This window comes from Paramacrobiotus metropolitanus, unplaced genomic scaffold, assembly GCF_019649055.1.
Source record: "Paramacrobiotus metropolitanus isolate TYO unplaced genomic scaffold, Prichtersi_v1.0 Parri_scaffold0000139, whole genome shotgun sequence".
NCBI classification, from domain to species: domain Eukaryota; kingdom Metazoa; phylum Tardigrada; class Eutardigrada; order Parachela; family Macrobiotidae; genus Paramacrobiotus; species Paramacrobiotus metropolitanus.
In genome coordinates this window covers 24,759-39,802 of record NW_026570359.1, presented here as the reverse complement: position 1 = coordinate 39,802, position 15,044 = coordinate 24,759, and the positions used below count along the sequence as shown (strand labels likewise).

The window sequence follows — 15,044 nt, the reverse complement described above, 5'->3', positions numbered from 1 at the left end:
CAGCAGGTTCACTATAGTTTATGAGTTTGTTCAGTAGGTTCACTTCGTTCAGTAAGTATTTTGGTTTTGACCAATGAGAGCGATTTGGAGGCGGTCGCGTTCCATAATCCGCCGCTTAATAGATTAGACTAGCAACGAAGCATGCGTTGCGCTATCAGCGATTGCATGGTTACATTACACGGTTTACTTTCACTTGGTTTCGTTACGGCGCTACGCTGTTAACTTTTGCGTGTCTATCGTTATGCTTCTTCGTCTGGCTTGGTTACGTTATGCTGCTTACTGTCTTCCCGTAACGTTGTGATGCAAATTTTCGCGTCTTTTCATTACGCCGCTCACTCCCAGGTCAATACGATACTTCGCTTGCTCTCTTGTGCTTACATTACGCCGACTACTTTCGCGTAGTACCGTTACGTTGCGTGCTCTCGCGCAGTTAATGTGCACGCATACTCTTGCTTGATAATGTTGTGCTGTTTAAGTTCGCTCGATTTCGTTAAGCCGCATGTTCTAGCATGCTAACGTTACGGCGTTTACTTTAAAGTGGTAACGCTTTGGCGCTTACTCTCGAGTGTTTACGTTATTCTGTATACTCTCGCTATCTTTAATTTAGCCGGTTATTCTCGTGCTTGCGTTACACCGTTTTGCCTCTCGTGTGACGTCACATTTGCTTACTTCCGTCTGGTCATGTTACGCCGCTTACTCTCCCGTGGTATCGTTACTTCGCCTACTCTCAAATGGCCACGTTACGCTGCTTGCTCTCTCGTGTTACGTTTTCTCGCTTACTCGCGCGCGCTCAAACTGGCCAGTTCACTTTCACGTAGTAACGTACGCTGCTTACTCTCGCACGGTCACGTCAAGCAGTTTACCCTCACTTGGTAGCGTTACGCTGCTTGCTTTCGCACATTAGCGCTTCGGCTCTTATTTTAGCTTAGAAACGTCACGGCGCTAACTTTCACGTGGTGAAGCGGTGCTGTTCACTTTCTCGTGGTAACGTTGCGCAGCCTAATCTTGCGTGGTACCAATACGCTGCTTCCTCTCGCGTGCTTATCTTGCGCTACCTCGTCTCGTATACTTATGTTACGCGCGGCTACTCCCGCCTGGTAACGTTACGCTGCTAAATCTTGCGTGGTAACGTAACGCTGCTCACTCTGGTGTGGTAACTTTATTTCGATTACTCTGGTGTGGTAATGTAACGCTAATTTCTCTTCCGAAATTACGTTACGCAGCTTACTCTCGCGTGCTTTTGTTTCGCCGCTCGTGCTTACGTTCTGCTGCATATTGTATCTCGAATGGTAACGTTACTGCACGTACTTTCGCGTAAAAATGTTTGGTTGCTTACTCTCGCGTGGTAACGTTATTGCGGTTACTCTAGCGTGGCAACGTTACGCTGCTTAATTTAGCGTGGGTACGTTGGGCCACTTACTCACACGTGATTACCTTACGCAGCTTCCTCTCGTGAGCTTACGTTTTGCGTCCTCCTGTCTTGTTCTTAGGTTACGCTGCTGAATCTTTCGTGTTCACGTTACGCAGTACTTTCGAAAGATATAACGCAACGCTGTTTATTCTCTGGTTGTTACGTAACGCCGCTTACTTTCGCGTTGTTACTTGTAACAATACTTCGCTTACTTCCGCGTGATAACTTCACTAACTTCAGTAGATTAATTAAGGTTTTGATTGGACTCAGTCAGTTTTCTAAGGTTAGGAGGTTCATTTGGATCAGTAATGTTATAGGTTGGGTTTAGTCGGTTTACTGATATTTGGTGGGGTTCGTTTGATTCTTCTTTGACGTTCAGGTTGGGTTCAGCTGGTGTACTGAAGATTCAGTTGGGTTCAGTTAGTCCATTTAAGGATTGGTTTAGGTTCAGTTGGTGCATTGAGGATTAGGTTGGGTTCAGCTGGTTCAATAAAGTTTTAGTTGGGTTCTGTCGGTTCACTACGGATTAGGTTGGGTTCAGCTGGTTCACTAAGGTTTTGGTTCATTAAGGTTCACCAAGGTTGGTTTTGATTGGGTTCAGTTGGTTCACTAAGGTTTTAGTTGGGTTCAGTCGGTTCACTGAAGTTTTAGGTGGGTTCAGTAGGTTCACTAAGGATTAGGTCGGGTTCAGCTGGTTCATTTTGTTTAGCAAGTGTGTTCAGAAGGTTCACTATAGTTTGTAAGTTTGTTCAGTAGGTTCACTTCGTTTAGTAAGTGTTTCGGTTCTGAACAATGAGAGCGATTTGGAGGCGGGAGCGTTACGCACAGACAGCTCTGTCTTAATAGTTAAGATGTCGTACAAAAAAACTTCCTGAATATTTTGAGGGGCAGTTATAAACCCCTTAAAATATCCGCTGCCCCTCTCTTTTTATGCTTACCGCGCCCCTTGCAGACACGTTAAACGATTCCTATTCATTTCCGTTCAGTTTCCAGTGAAAGGTTACACAAAAAAAATGAAAGGGAAAATATCAAAACTATTTGCAGAAATAAATCCTCATTTATTTTATGCAACTGTCCACAATTGGGGCGACCACCGTGCAGTAGGGTTTAGACATCATGATAATAGCAATGCCGTTTTAAGAAAACTTTTCGGAAAAGATATTTGTTTTCTGAAAATCATTTTCAATTCTGAAATTTTGGGCCTTATTGTGTCAGGCACATGAGCCTGTGCGTGGTGCGTACGGCACAACATGGAGCGTACTTGCACTCACTTACATGCCATATTGCCTCTCTCTTGTACGTACGTGTGACGCTGTACTGCACTCATCCACTGAAGTGGATATACCGCGTGCGCACACACTGAGCATACTTGCTCAATTGTCCCTCTCTCGCAGTACTACTCAGCGTTCATACGCTCGCGTTGGGTAGAGTCCAGTCTGCGCATCACACAGCTGATTCACGTCTTGGCCTGCATCAACGCACGTGCTTGCCGCCAGGATTCATTCACTACTTACTCGCCAACGAGACGCTCAAGAACCCTGTTTAGTACACTTTTGCTATTTGGCCACACGTGCCTTTGTTCTTTCTTCCTGCTATTACGCAGCTTTGTCAGCCTTTATTGTCTAATAAAGACGCATCGTGAGCTCCTCGCCATAGTCTGTTACAATTGGTAAATGCATAGGATTTTGTGACTGCTCCAAATTGGTTCGGCAGGGCTGCGACAGTCAAAGGGTAACAGTAAATAATAATTGAATTAAGCAACTTGGAGTGTGGAAATACTGTATGTCGTTTGTTTCGTAGAAATATGTCTTGTCGTATGATCTGAAGACGTAGAAATACTAATTAGAGAGGTATTGACCCCGTTACGCTAAATATACACCTATACCGAAAGGCTCTACAATTTTTAAAAATTGTAGGAATCTGCATTCCAAAATAAAGTATATTCAAATATTCCAAAAGAGGAAGCAAAGCACATTAATTATCTGTACTGCAAAGAGAAAGCTTTTATTAGTGACCTTTCTAGAACTAATAAAAGAACTTTCTAGAACTAATAAATTAAAAATGCTTTTTGAATCCATCAAAACCATCGCAACCACTTTTGGCGAAGTGCATTTGATAAAGTATTTTTTTAAAAATGAAAATCACTTCGAAAATTAAGTATCGAATTAGGAGCTAATTTGATTTGAATAAAGACGTAGCGATTAATAAATCTTTATAGGGGGAAACCATTGGAAACCAATTCACGGCACTGCTTGAGTGCTGCCGTCACCTACATGCGGTTAAATCAGGCGAGTTAAATAAGCATCATGCTTCGTTATAACGTAAACTCCAGCCGGGTGACGGCAGCAGTACTGGAAAACGGTTCGGGTAGACTGGTTTGAGCCCAGTAAATAAACATAGATATAAACATTTTCATGTTTGAAGAATGCCGGGTTTTATTCCAGCTTATATCGCTATTCGTATGACTACCTGTACCGTGTAGAACTAGATACCGCTGCTTTACATCCAGGTAGGTGGCGCTACATAGTTTTATGTTTTACTATTTTATCTCTCCAGGCAGCTAAGTAATAAGTACATTAATTGAGAACTCTAAAAACAATAAAAAAAACCCCCACGACCACGCCCACAACAACCACGACCACGACCGTGGTGACCACCTTTCAGAAACACCCCCATTAAATTCCATTTGTTGAAGGAAAGGCGCAGTGTTCTGCGTCTCACCCGATTCAGAGTTTCTGTTATTGGTGTTATTAATAATATCTCTGTGAACTTTTGTTTTGTCAGGAAATTTAACTACCTGGTGACTGGAATATGAAACCCTACACTCAAAGTGACCGGAACAGGAGAAAAAGCGAAGTATTTATGTGCAGCACTCAGTTTATTTATTTACAGGTCGGTCGCACCAAGTGTGGGCAGTAACAAAATATTCCCCTTTGCTACGGTTGAACGACAAAATCGTTTTCATATTTTTTTATGATAGTTCTTGTTCTAGAGAAACTTTTTTAGTCATATTTCTGCGGTAGAAGTTAATACGCAACGAGCGGGAGCAGAATTTTTACTTTCAAAATTTCTCCAAAACTCGCATTGCTTAATAGGATATTTTCATGTCCAGTCAATAATTTTTTTAAAAATTTTGGATGCGTGAGAATAAAGAATAATGTGGTTTTCTAGTGGTCCTCTTCTCACTTCCTTTGAATCAATAACGTATGGCCCAACGCGATCCGCGCTCTAAGCAACCACATTCTTCGGATGGTAGCTTTTCTGACATATAAGTCTATGGGTGACACTGTGCGCTCCAGAATCTTTTGCTAACCCTTAACGAATTCCTTTAAAGGCACTCCATGGTTTACAAAAAGGTTGTAGAAAAACATCAAATACTGAATTTTGAGAGGGGCGGATGTAATCATTAGAAAACTGACCCCTACCCTCTGCTATAAAGCCCCGCCCTACTCGTTCCGGACGCATCAACGGATTTCAGCTTTGACATCACTGGATCCGCAATAAAAATTTGCACTAACTAAAATGAAAGTAAACAACAAAATTGTTTACAGAATTTTTTTCAAATTATTTTACTCAACTGCCCACACTTGGTGCGATCGACCTGTATTTCCCTATTAAAAGTTTTTGTGTCAATGATAGTTTTTTCAGCAATTTTTTTCGGACGTTTGGTGACACGTGATACGTGTGATTGACAATACCCCTTAAATCGTTACGTTTTTATCCTGTAAGACATAAATTTGTCCGCTAAACGACAACTTTTAGCTTTTTAGGACATATTTTGTAAGTACTGGTGCAAAAATGAACTTTTTAACGATGGAATGTGTGTTTCGTATATCAGGTCACTGCCAATAATTACTGCGAAATCATTAGAATATAATTATATTTATCGGTTGCTGTATACGTAGCGAATCATGTTATTATACACAATTTTGGACGTTGCAACGGTATCAGCGCAAATCTAATTGGCTCGAATTTTGTTAATCAAGAGCAATAATGAAACAATTGACAAATAATAACCTAAACGGAAACAAAATTAACGCTGCATACTGAACACAAGTACACTGTTAAAAAAAAATTCACTCTTCCAAAACAAGAACACAACCGCTCCACTGCAATGCCAAAATAAAACCACGCAGCACATTATGATACATGAAATTAAAATAAATGAAATGTCGCAGTCGGCTGTATATTGTAAAACACACGTGTCCAAAGCCCGAAGTCTAAAACCTTAAGAAAACAGCTTCTCCATTTCCGCAAAAGTGCGAATGCGGTCGCTATAGCTTTTCCGCATCTTTCCCTGGAGCTTTTCCACGTCTAATGTCTCAGTCCATCGGGATGCCGGGTCCTTTTTGATCATTCGTCGCTGATGCAATTTCACGTGATCTATAAAAAGCGGCACACGGTTAAATAAACAGAATATACAGTTTGATAAATGCGAAATCAGCCAAATTTTCACACTCGTTAAAATATGCAGTGCTCTACTGTACAATGACAATTTTTTTATTATGATTTATGTATATTTGTGTAGGCTTTATTCTTACTCCAGAATGCGAGCCAGTTGTTTTTCCCCAGGACCTTAGCCAGACCGACACCCTTCTGCTTGTGATTGTACGCAATGGCAAGGTTTTCGTGGTCCATAATGGCCTTCATTAAAGATTTGGCATATGTGGAAGCGCGCGTAATCTTCCATAATGGCCTTCATTAAAGATTTGGCATACTGTATATGGAAGCGCGCGTAATCTTGGGTTCATCAAGCTTTACACAACCGTTTCTCTTCGCCTCCTGCTCGGCCATTAGAAAAGTAAAAGGAACGCTTTTGACAACTGCAAAAGATTAAGCAATTACCAGTACAAGTACTCCAGTGCATGGGACAAGTCTAAGTCAATTGTTCTATATAAATAACTTTTATACGAAAGCCTTTTTAAGGAAAATGCCCGGGTACAATATCTTCCAAAATGGGATACATGCACTAAAACTTTTGCCTGTATTTAATTGCAGACTGCAATTTGCAGTATAACCTTAATTAATGCTTTTGGTGTAACGCAGATTTCTAAAGCACCTTAGCGAATTTTTGTGAGCATAATTAATTTATTTTGACTAAATATTTAAAATACCTAATAGCGCTTGATAATATTGGGCTCATTTGTACGCACTCTGACGAAATTCCAGGACGTTAATGGTTCGGATAGCCAGCTCACGGCACCGGAAGCAATCTTTGGTACTGCGCAAGAATAAGATACATTTACACGATCGAAAGGGGACAAACTACAGAGTAGGTAACCCTCCACTCGCAGGTAAAGTGAGTGTGCGCAGTAGTCGGCTGCCAGCCTGCCGCCCTCAAAAGCAGCAGTACTTACTTTTCAGTGTCCACCTGTGTTACTGTGTAGCTGGATTAATGCAAAAAAATTTATCTGCACTATTTTCAGTATTCTGTTGCGCTCTGAAGCTAACGCAAGTCGAAATTTTCAGTGCTAAATTACATTTATTTAGTATATTTACTTTAATTTAGTAAGTAAATGTCCTTGAAAAAATTGAAACAGTAAGTAAAAGTAAGTAAAAGTCCCGAAAAATTTTGAATAGTAAGTAAAAATAAGTAAACTTTCAAAAGCAGATAGTAAAAATAAGTATATTGGCAAGGACTTTTACTACCCAACACTACTATTTACTCTGTACTGTACGTACGTCAAGATTTACAATTGTTAACAAAAAAAATCTGTTAATGAAATTAATTGTTAAATCTTATGACTAACGTGTCTTTTATCAGAAGGCGATACATATCGCTGTCGTAAACTGTTTGTCCGTTTTCTGCCAGTATCTGGCATTTACGTGTGACCTTGCTGGGCCGATTGCAGGTCATTTTCACGCAGACTTCGCTGGTGGTCGTGTCTTCCATCGCCGACGTGTCAACGATGGCACTGGCAATGGACACCACCGTTTTCCGCTCGAAAGACGAAGCCGCCACAACGGTCAGCGTATTCAGACCGTTTTCCCGGCTGTAATACTGATTGCGAATATACGGCGGCAGGATGCATTCTTCCACTAACTGATCATCAAAATCCCGGCTACATTCCGCTAATCCCGAAAGTCCATACCAAATGGTAACTGCTGCAGCGGTTACGCTAGATGCCAGGTTCATTTATAATCAAATTTAGCAACGCAGTTAAATTAATGAAGTTACATAATATACAAGAAATATTTAAATAGTTACTTATTATTGTTTAATATTACAGCTGTCTTGTGAATTCGGCTGCCATTTACTGTGATCATGCTGTGTGCGAATGAAAAGCTTTTTAAGTTTGCAGTCGTGTTTGTCAGTATCACGACCGCTTAATATATGCGTCGTATAAATACTGTAACAGTAATTACAATTGCACAGTACGAGTTTTATTCTGCGCCCTTGAAACGTCAGTTTTTCTGTGGCCTGCACTCTAAAATGTTGACTTACTTAATTATGTCGTCAAGAAAACTCTCGAAACTTTACATGTACTCTGTACAATACACTCGTGCGTTGTGTGCTATAGCAGTGTGTTTTGCTTGTCACGGGATCCGCAAAAACTGGAACGTACATGCGTACTTATTCAAAAAGCAAACACTAATAATTCTTATTACGGAATGTTAAAATTAGCTGCAGCATTAGAATGACGTGCGCTAATTGAAAGTAGTGTGGAAAGTGTGCGCATTAGTGAGTACGGAAAATCAACAAAAAGCTCCAACGTCGCTAAAAGAAACTAAAGCAACCGGCATCCGGCCAAAAATTGCTGACTCATTAGATATCAATGTATACCGGCTTTCCGCTGGTTCGATGCGGGTCTATAGTATGTGTGTGTATTTGTACATTCAACCGACAGGCACACCTGGACGAAATTTGAAGGTGCTGCGTCTGCCGCTGTCTGGATACATCGATCGGTCTCTGCTTATGGTTTACATTGATCGATGCTGCACCGGAAACGCTGTATTTGGGTTTGCAAAGCAGCTTATACAGCGGGTAAAGAAGCCCAGTGAATTACATCCAAGAAGCCCGTTGGTGTACGTTCTTGCCAGTTTTACGGAGTGCGAGTGGGCACCTTAGTAGAGGGACTTGTTTTATTACCTCTGCCGGGGATCCGCAACACGGTAATCAACACGGTAATACAGCTGCGCAGGCCTGTTAACGGAAGCGCTAATCATGACGGACGAAGCCGCAAAACGCGGACATAAAATGTTCACATCGATGCAGGTACGTTTGAAGCGATTAGAGTACTAACTTGTTAGCTATTTCATATCTAGCTTTTATTCTATTTTTAAGTTATTGCAGTCAGTAACTTCTTTCGCAGTCTTGGAATTCATGGACCGCTACGTGCTCAATTTACAGAATTATTATTCTAATTTATAATAATATAGTCCTGTCGCATTTCCAGCTTATGGAAGCGCCCGCCAAGATACCAAAAACTGCATGAGCGTTTTGTTATACTAATACAACTGGACAATGTTTCAGTAAAGGTAAAAAAAACAAGTTTTCTGGGCGATGCTTAAGATGCGGGATGCTGAAAAACTGTTGCTGTTCCCTTGATGATTAGTAAAAAATAACATGATGAGATTGGTCTTTCCTCTACACTTCGTCAGCAAGCATGGTTATGAAATTGCATAATACTTGAAGAGGGTAATGCTTTGTACCATACAACACTCGAGGATTTGTAAAACACGATGCTGCTTTTAAGGGGACCACTAGCCGCTGCGTTTTTAATTTGGCCGCTTTCATAAAGTTGCCAAGTTTTATATGCCCTTGTAGAGAATCTTTTATCTTTATGATGATGTATTGCAAAACATAATTAGTAAAACTTCCTTTAAGTTGCAGTTTAAAAACCAAGACCGGGTAAGCGCTCATCGAGTAAACTGATTGCTGTAGCCGGCTGGCCATGGCCACATACACCTGCGGCAGGCAGGCGGTCAGATGGTATGTCCAAGCCAGTGTTGACTGAGCACAGTGAGTTTCTGTCTCTCCTGAGTGGTCTGCCTGACCTCTTTGTGTGCTAAAAGCGCGCGCATGGCCAGCCGGATCAGCCACGATAAGCAGCCTGTCTGCCGAACAGCCCATTCTTTGGTTGCAGTTTTGAATAACACAAAATTCATGACTTTGAAAATCTAAAACTTGAGAACCAAACATGATATGGAAACACAGCCAACATCATAAAATCAGTTATTTTTCAGAAAGCTTATATACCGAAACACCACGGCTGTTCTACGTCCTGCATTCCGAATAACTGAAAAAAAAAGTTTTTGAAAAGTGTTTTTTGCGTTTTGTTGATCAGATATTGAAGTTTTTTATTAGCATGTTTCGGTATATAAGCTTTCTAGCTGATAACACGTACAACAATGTGGGTTACGTCAAAAACAAAGAAACTTTGTCATTCAGCTTTTGCTTTCAAAGTTTTTTCTTTGTTTAGTGAATAGCTCGGTCTAGACACAGGCCAGAGAGGATCGCGCCACACCATTGTATAGCTAAATCCTCTCTGCGCTCAGTCAGAATAAGGATAACACATATCCGGTCATCGTTTCCATGGTAATCCCGTTTTCCCAGACCCACCCAACTGCGGCTAGGGGTCCCCTTAAGGAGAAACGTCTTCGTATTCAGATGTTAATTAAATCTAAACATGAAAACTTTACTTGCAATATTGCACGTAAACCAATCGAACTTATCGAAGCATACATTTTTCCAAGAGTTTCGCATGGACTGTGCGAAAACATACCCGGTAGTCACTGCCCATCCATTGTCTCAATATTACTGTACTATCCTGTCAAAACTTGTGCAAGACGTGCATATAGATATATAGATAATGCAAATGAATACGTCTTGAAAGAATTGTTTATTAATGTTTACTTTTCGTGTTAGCAGTTTAATATTATTTATGAACAATATATAATCGAGACTGGCTTCCTAACAGTAAATTCTACGTAACATTTTGGTAAGAAATATAATCTACCAAAAGTCGGCTTATGATTTCCGCTTATCTGTTTTCTGCGTGCATTGTACAAGTTTAAATCACTGAATCTTTGCGTATTGTACATGCTTCTTCGAATGCAGGATGCCATCGCTCTGGTAACGGGAGGTCCATCGGGAATTGGACAGGCTTGCGCCGCCCGGCTAGCCGATCAGGGAGCACGCGTCGTCATCGTGGATGTCCATTCCTCTCCCGGTCATAGCAGCATCGCTACGAAACACAAGAACCATGTCGAATTTGTTGTTGCTGATGTAAGCCACGTAATGTTTCCCTTGACCGTCAATATTATGTCAGAGTTAGTGTATCTGACAGGTGAAAATCTAATGTAGTGTTTTTGCCTGCACTAGAAGTGTAATATGTTTTTGTATATAGATATAAATTTATATCTATATATCGCCCAGCCCAATATATCACCAATATTTTCTTTTTTTACAAAGTACGCATCTGCCTATATAAATATATATCACCCAATATAGGCAGATGCGTACATCACAATGATTATTCAAAAAACCTGCACATGGCATCGCTGGTACGGCAAACCGCACGCGCATGACTCTTTTTAACCGTACTTTTTGCAAAAGTTGTGCAATTTCTGAATTTTCGTGAAATCTGCACTCAGGCAGCCGAACAGCAGGAATTTGTGCTATGGCAGCCGACCGGCAGAGCACTACGTAAGCACTCTGTACAGATGAGGAAGAGCATCTTTTGTCTGATACGTTTCCACACTCTCTCTGCAGTGCTGTATGATAAACTCTCTCTTGCTTTGCCTCCAGCTTTTGCGCAGGCATCTCTCTCTGCTTTCCTATCTCACATTCTGTTTAAATTTGTCTTTTAAACTCTTCCTGGATAAAAATGAACGAACAAAATTACCGTCGTTTTGCCGTTGTCTACATTTTGACTCTTAAACCATCAAATTCTGTTGAGCCGTTCAAAAGTTATTGAAGACTCAACGAATGTTGTCTACCGTTATAACTATTAAAGATAATTATTATGATTATGCCGATACGCAGCATGGGGAAAAGTTTGTGGACGAAAGTGTTTTGTGTGCAATCTTTAAGTGTAACAATGGTTTGAATTTGTACGACGCAGAAAAAGATTTATGGCTTATCAATTTTTGAACTAATCTACGCAATATACTGCGTCTTTCAGCAGAATACATAAATTAGCTAAATGTCAATGCTTTTTTTCATATACTTTATACCGACATGGAGATATGAAGTGTCAAAAGCAAATTAACAAAAGTAAACGTAAAAAGCGTCCCATAAAAGCGTCCAATATGTCCGCGGAAATTTTTTTGCTAGAAATCGACAGCAGCCATTTCATTTATTAAAGGTGTTTGTCGTAACAAAAAGGTGCATAATCCCCGCTGCAACAGCAGCAAAACTGAATACTGCGAGCAGTTTTTACAAAAGCTGTTTATTACAAAATCAGTTCATTTATGCAATTTGGAATAATAGATTAGTTTTCCATTTTACGGATAAAGTCATTTTTTGTTCAAAAATCTGAAAGTTCAACTTAACATAAGGGAAGCAGAAATGATGTAGATTCTGATGGAAAAGATTGGATTGATTGATTGATTGATTATGGTGGACTTTTAGTTGGCTGGTTAACAGCATTTACGCACGCACCGCGGGCGCCGCAGGCTTTCCGCAGTCAATGGGGTCATCGTACTGGACTTTCACCTGCAAAGCAAATTCCATAACATGTGCAGTTGCATCGTGACTGGAGACTGAACAGTAACTTTGTTGTGGCCAGTACTAGTATTAAACTCGTCCGCTGCAGTTCTAACTTAGAACTGCAGCGGACGAGTTTAATACTTCTAAGTCTTCTAACCATGGTAAGTTGCAGTGTGCATTGGAGCGTGGTGTCTTGCCGTATACATTTGTGACGGGCAGCCAGCGATTTGGTCCGGTACATAGCACCAAATTCGTGTACAACCATGGGAACTTTCGGTCTCACACACTCCCGGACACTTTTGCGTTGCTTTATGTTATTTTGTAGCCAAAGGACCTGCTTACGTAGTTTGTTTGCGCGCGCAATTCGGTTGCAAAATTATGGGTGAACCAGAATTCCAAAAAGTTTAGATGAGTCCGCCATAAACGTCCAAACACGCTTAACTCCTACAGTAACAGTATGCTTACAGCATGTAAAGAACACCGCTGATGTACTGTAATACTTCGTTTATGTCAATGAAGTTCAGACTTGTGCATACGGGCACAGCAGTGCACATGTGCACACAATATTTCAGAGTCATTAAATGCATGGGCTTCAATGCGGAGTTAATTTTTGGTTTGTTATACCGCGTTGCGAAGAGTTTATGACTGTCAGAGATAGAGTAGAATGTAGAGAATTAATTTCTCTACATTCTGGTATGTAATGAGTTAAGTCTAACCTGATGGAACAATTTTAGAATGCGTTTGAAGAAAATAGGCTTGTTTTGCTCTGCTGCATCGTACTGCCAAACGAGGGTGGTGGCAATATAATAGAAGATTTGGGATTTGGATCTTTTTGGTAAAGCTCTCCTTGAAACGCTTGCTTCAGCTTTTCTTAGAAACTTTGAATACCAAATTGTAGAGAAATTAATTTTCTACATTTTGGTATGAAGTGAGCAGGTACAATGGGTCCAGAAAACGCAACAGGAGCGCAAAAGGCTTGTAGCACTACATACGCCTATGTAAAATCTGACTCTGAAATATCAGCCGCGCAAGTGTCGTACAGGGAATTTGCCAGGCCCGTCTGCACAAGACTAAAGCTCATTTTTGTCAGTATCTGTACATTATATGGTATAAATAGATAGTGGTTTTCTCTGCTTTTCATGCTTCCAACATTGCTCATCAAGCAGCAAAAAATGGTACGGTATGGTAGCAATAAGGCGATTACCCAATAACATTTGTATTAGATGTATGTTAAGTGCGTAGATATGATCAGTTAATTCTTACTTGAGTTATTATAGAGGTTAATTTTTCACTAGCTCTAAAGTTTTACTGCTGTTATTTGTGGCTCCTCCCCAAATTCGTGACGTTTAGCGCAAGACCGCTTCAGCCACGACGATAACTTGCGAAGTTACCGTAAGGCCTGCGCGCTTAGCAAAGCACTGCATATCCGGGTTGAGTTGAGGTGCACGTACGTACGTGCTCGGTATCCGCTAAGCGCGATGCGACGGATGCACACTTAACTACCATCGCATTTGCTTTTAATTTTGCGCAACTGTAATTTTAACAGCGTTCAGCGATCAGCCAAAAGAAAAAATTAACCTGTCTATTGTGCTTCTGATAACTGCTGAAAACAGACTTTGTTTATTTTATTTTTCATATTTCTGTTCATTAATCATATGGTCAATGGCAGCTATTGTACAGCCATAACTGTCGTTAACGTGTGATCGGAGGTTTATTACGTTTCTATGCATAAACTCCGGTGGACGTGGCATGCACAACAGTATTTGTATATTTTTGGTTTTCGAAAAATGTGTATAAAGTTTGCCGTCGAAAAGCGGAACCCGCCCTCCACACCCTTCTATGTGTATCATATTCTGTTTATCGCTTATCATTTATCGGGTTTATCAATAAAAGGGGTTTGGTCGCGGACGGTTCACAAGCGGTAGTCCGACCAGCTTGGTTTCCGGTGCCAAGTTGGACATTGGGCTGCAGTTACCACCTCCGCTGGACCAACCTCAATTACGGCAAACTACTGGTCCAGAGATCGCGAAACGTTAATTGACATTAAACAGTTAATATCTGGGCTCCCACGCACGGACGCGTATATGAGATTATTACTTTATCAAAAAAGTCTCTTATCAGGATTTCACACGGAGTCGCGCCGCAACGGCTGAATGCGCCATACAGTTCTATTGCGTGGCAAAAGTTGTCAGTGCGACGCAAATTCACTCAAAACTTGATATTTCAGTCGATTGCAAGCTTCATACCGCGCTGCACCACTAAATCTTGGTTTCACTGGTTATACGTTTCCATATAAATAATTATCGGCGACAGCTCATATGGAACTATTTAATTTATTGGGATAACAACCGGGAGCATCAGGCTGTGTCATTGCGTCTTTTAAGCAAAGATTTTGAAATCGTCTGAACAGTGCAGCCGCATTTTATTACAAATTTATGCTGTTGATGCCAGCTGCAAAATTACGGCGCTTCGGACAGCGCGTTCTTGATTTACCGTTACGGGGTATGTTCTGCATTGCCATATGCAGTTTTCATGTATTGCCAGTTTTATATGACATTACGTAGTCATGCGCTTAAATCCCGTCGAGTCATCCATGTCAAAATTAATTTTTTGAACTGGCAGGCATGTACGAAAACTGGCGACCTTTCTCTCCTGATTAGAAACAGTCTCGTTAACAGTGCGTCTACTGCGACTAACGTGGAGCCAAAATTCATCAGCGTACATTTATAAGTATACATGTAGCTTAGGTACATAATTTATGTTAAGTAAGATTTTTATGTATATCGAACTGTATTTAATTAGATGCGTTCAACATACCGCCGGTATACCAGGTATTTGGGCTTTTGAAATAATTTATTTCTGCATTTATCACAAGTTTAGAATATCGAAACATGCAGTTGTTCTAGAATTTAGCAGTAAGTACTACATATAAAAGCGGACGTTTCGGTTTGTGCTTACCAGGATTGGGAATGGCTTAAT

General features: G+C 40.7%; 1 protein-coding gene and 1 long non-coding RNA gene across 2 annotated transcripts; one reads left to right on the top strand and one right to left on the bottom strand.

Annotated features, from left to right (window-relative positions):
* Positions 1–8,209: 8,209 nt before the first annotated feature.
* On the top strand, positions 8,210–10,758 carry LOC129599182 (3-hydroxyacyl-CoA dehydrogenase type-2-like). Its single transcript, XM_055497336.1, has 2 exons — positions 8,210–8,627; positions 10,473–10,758. Exons 1-2 carry the CDS (start codon positions 8,577–8,579, stop codon positions 10,716–10,718), a joined length of 297 nt encoding a protein of 98 aa, XP_055353311.1. The 5' UTR covers positions 8,210–8,576; the 3' UTR covers positions 10,719–10,758.
* On the bottom strand, positions 10,449–12,512 carry LOC129599183 (uncharacterized). Its single transcript, XR_008691890.1, has 3 exons — positions 12,408–12,512; positions 12,018–12,071; positions 10,449–10,599 (listed from the first exon to the last, which is right to left on the bottom strand). It is a non-coding gene; the product is annotated as an uncharacterized LOC129599183 (long non-coding RNA).
* Positions 12,513–15,044: the final 2,532 nt, after the last annotated feature.

Coding starts and splice junctions, on each gene's coding strand:
- LOC129599182 (XM_055497336.1), top strand. CDS start 8,577: ATGACGGACGAAGCCGCAAAACGCGGACATAAAATGTTCACATCGATG. Junction 8,628..10,472: donor AAATGTTCACATCGATGCAG/GTACGTTTGAAG, acceptor CTTCGAATGCAG/GATGCCATCGCTCTGGTAAC.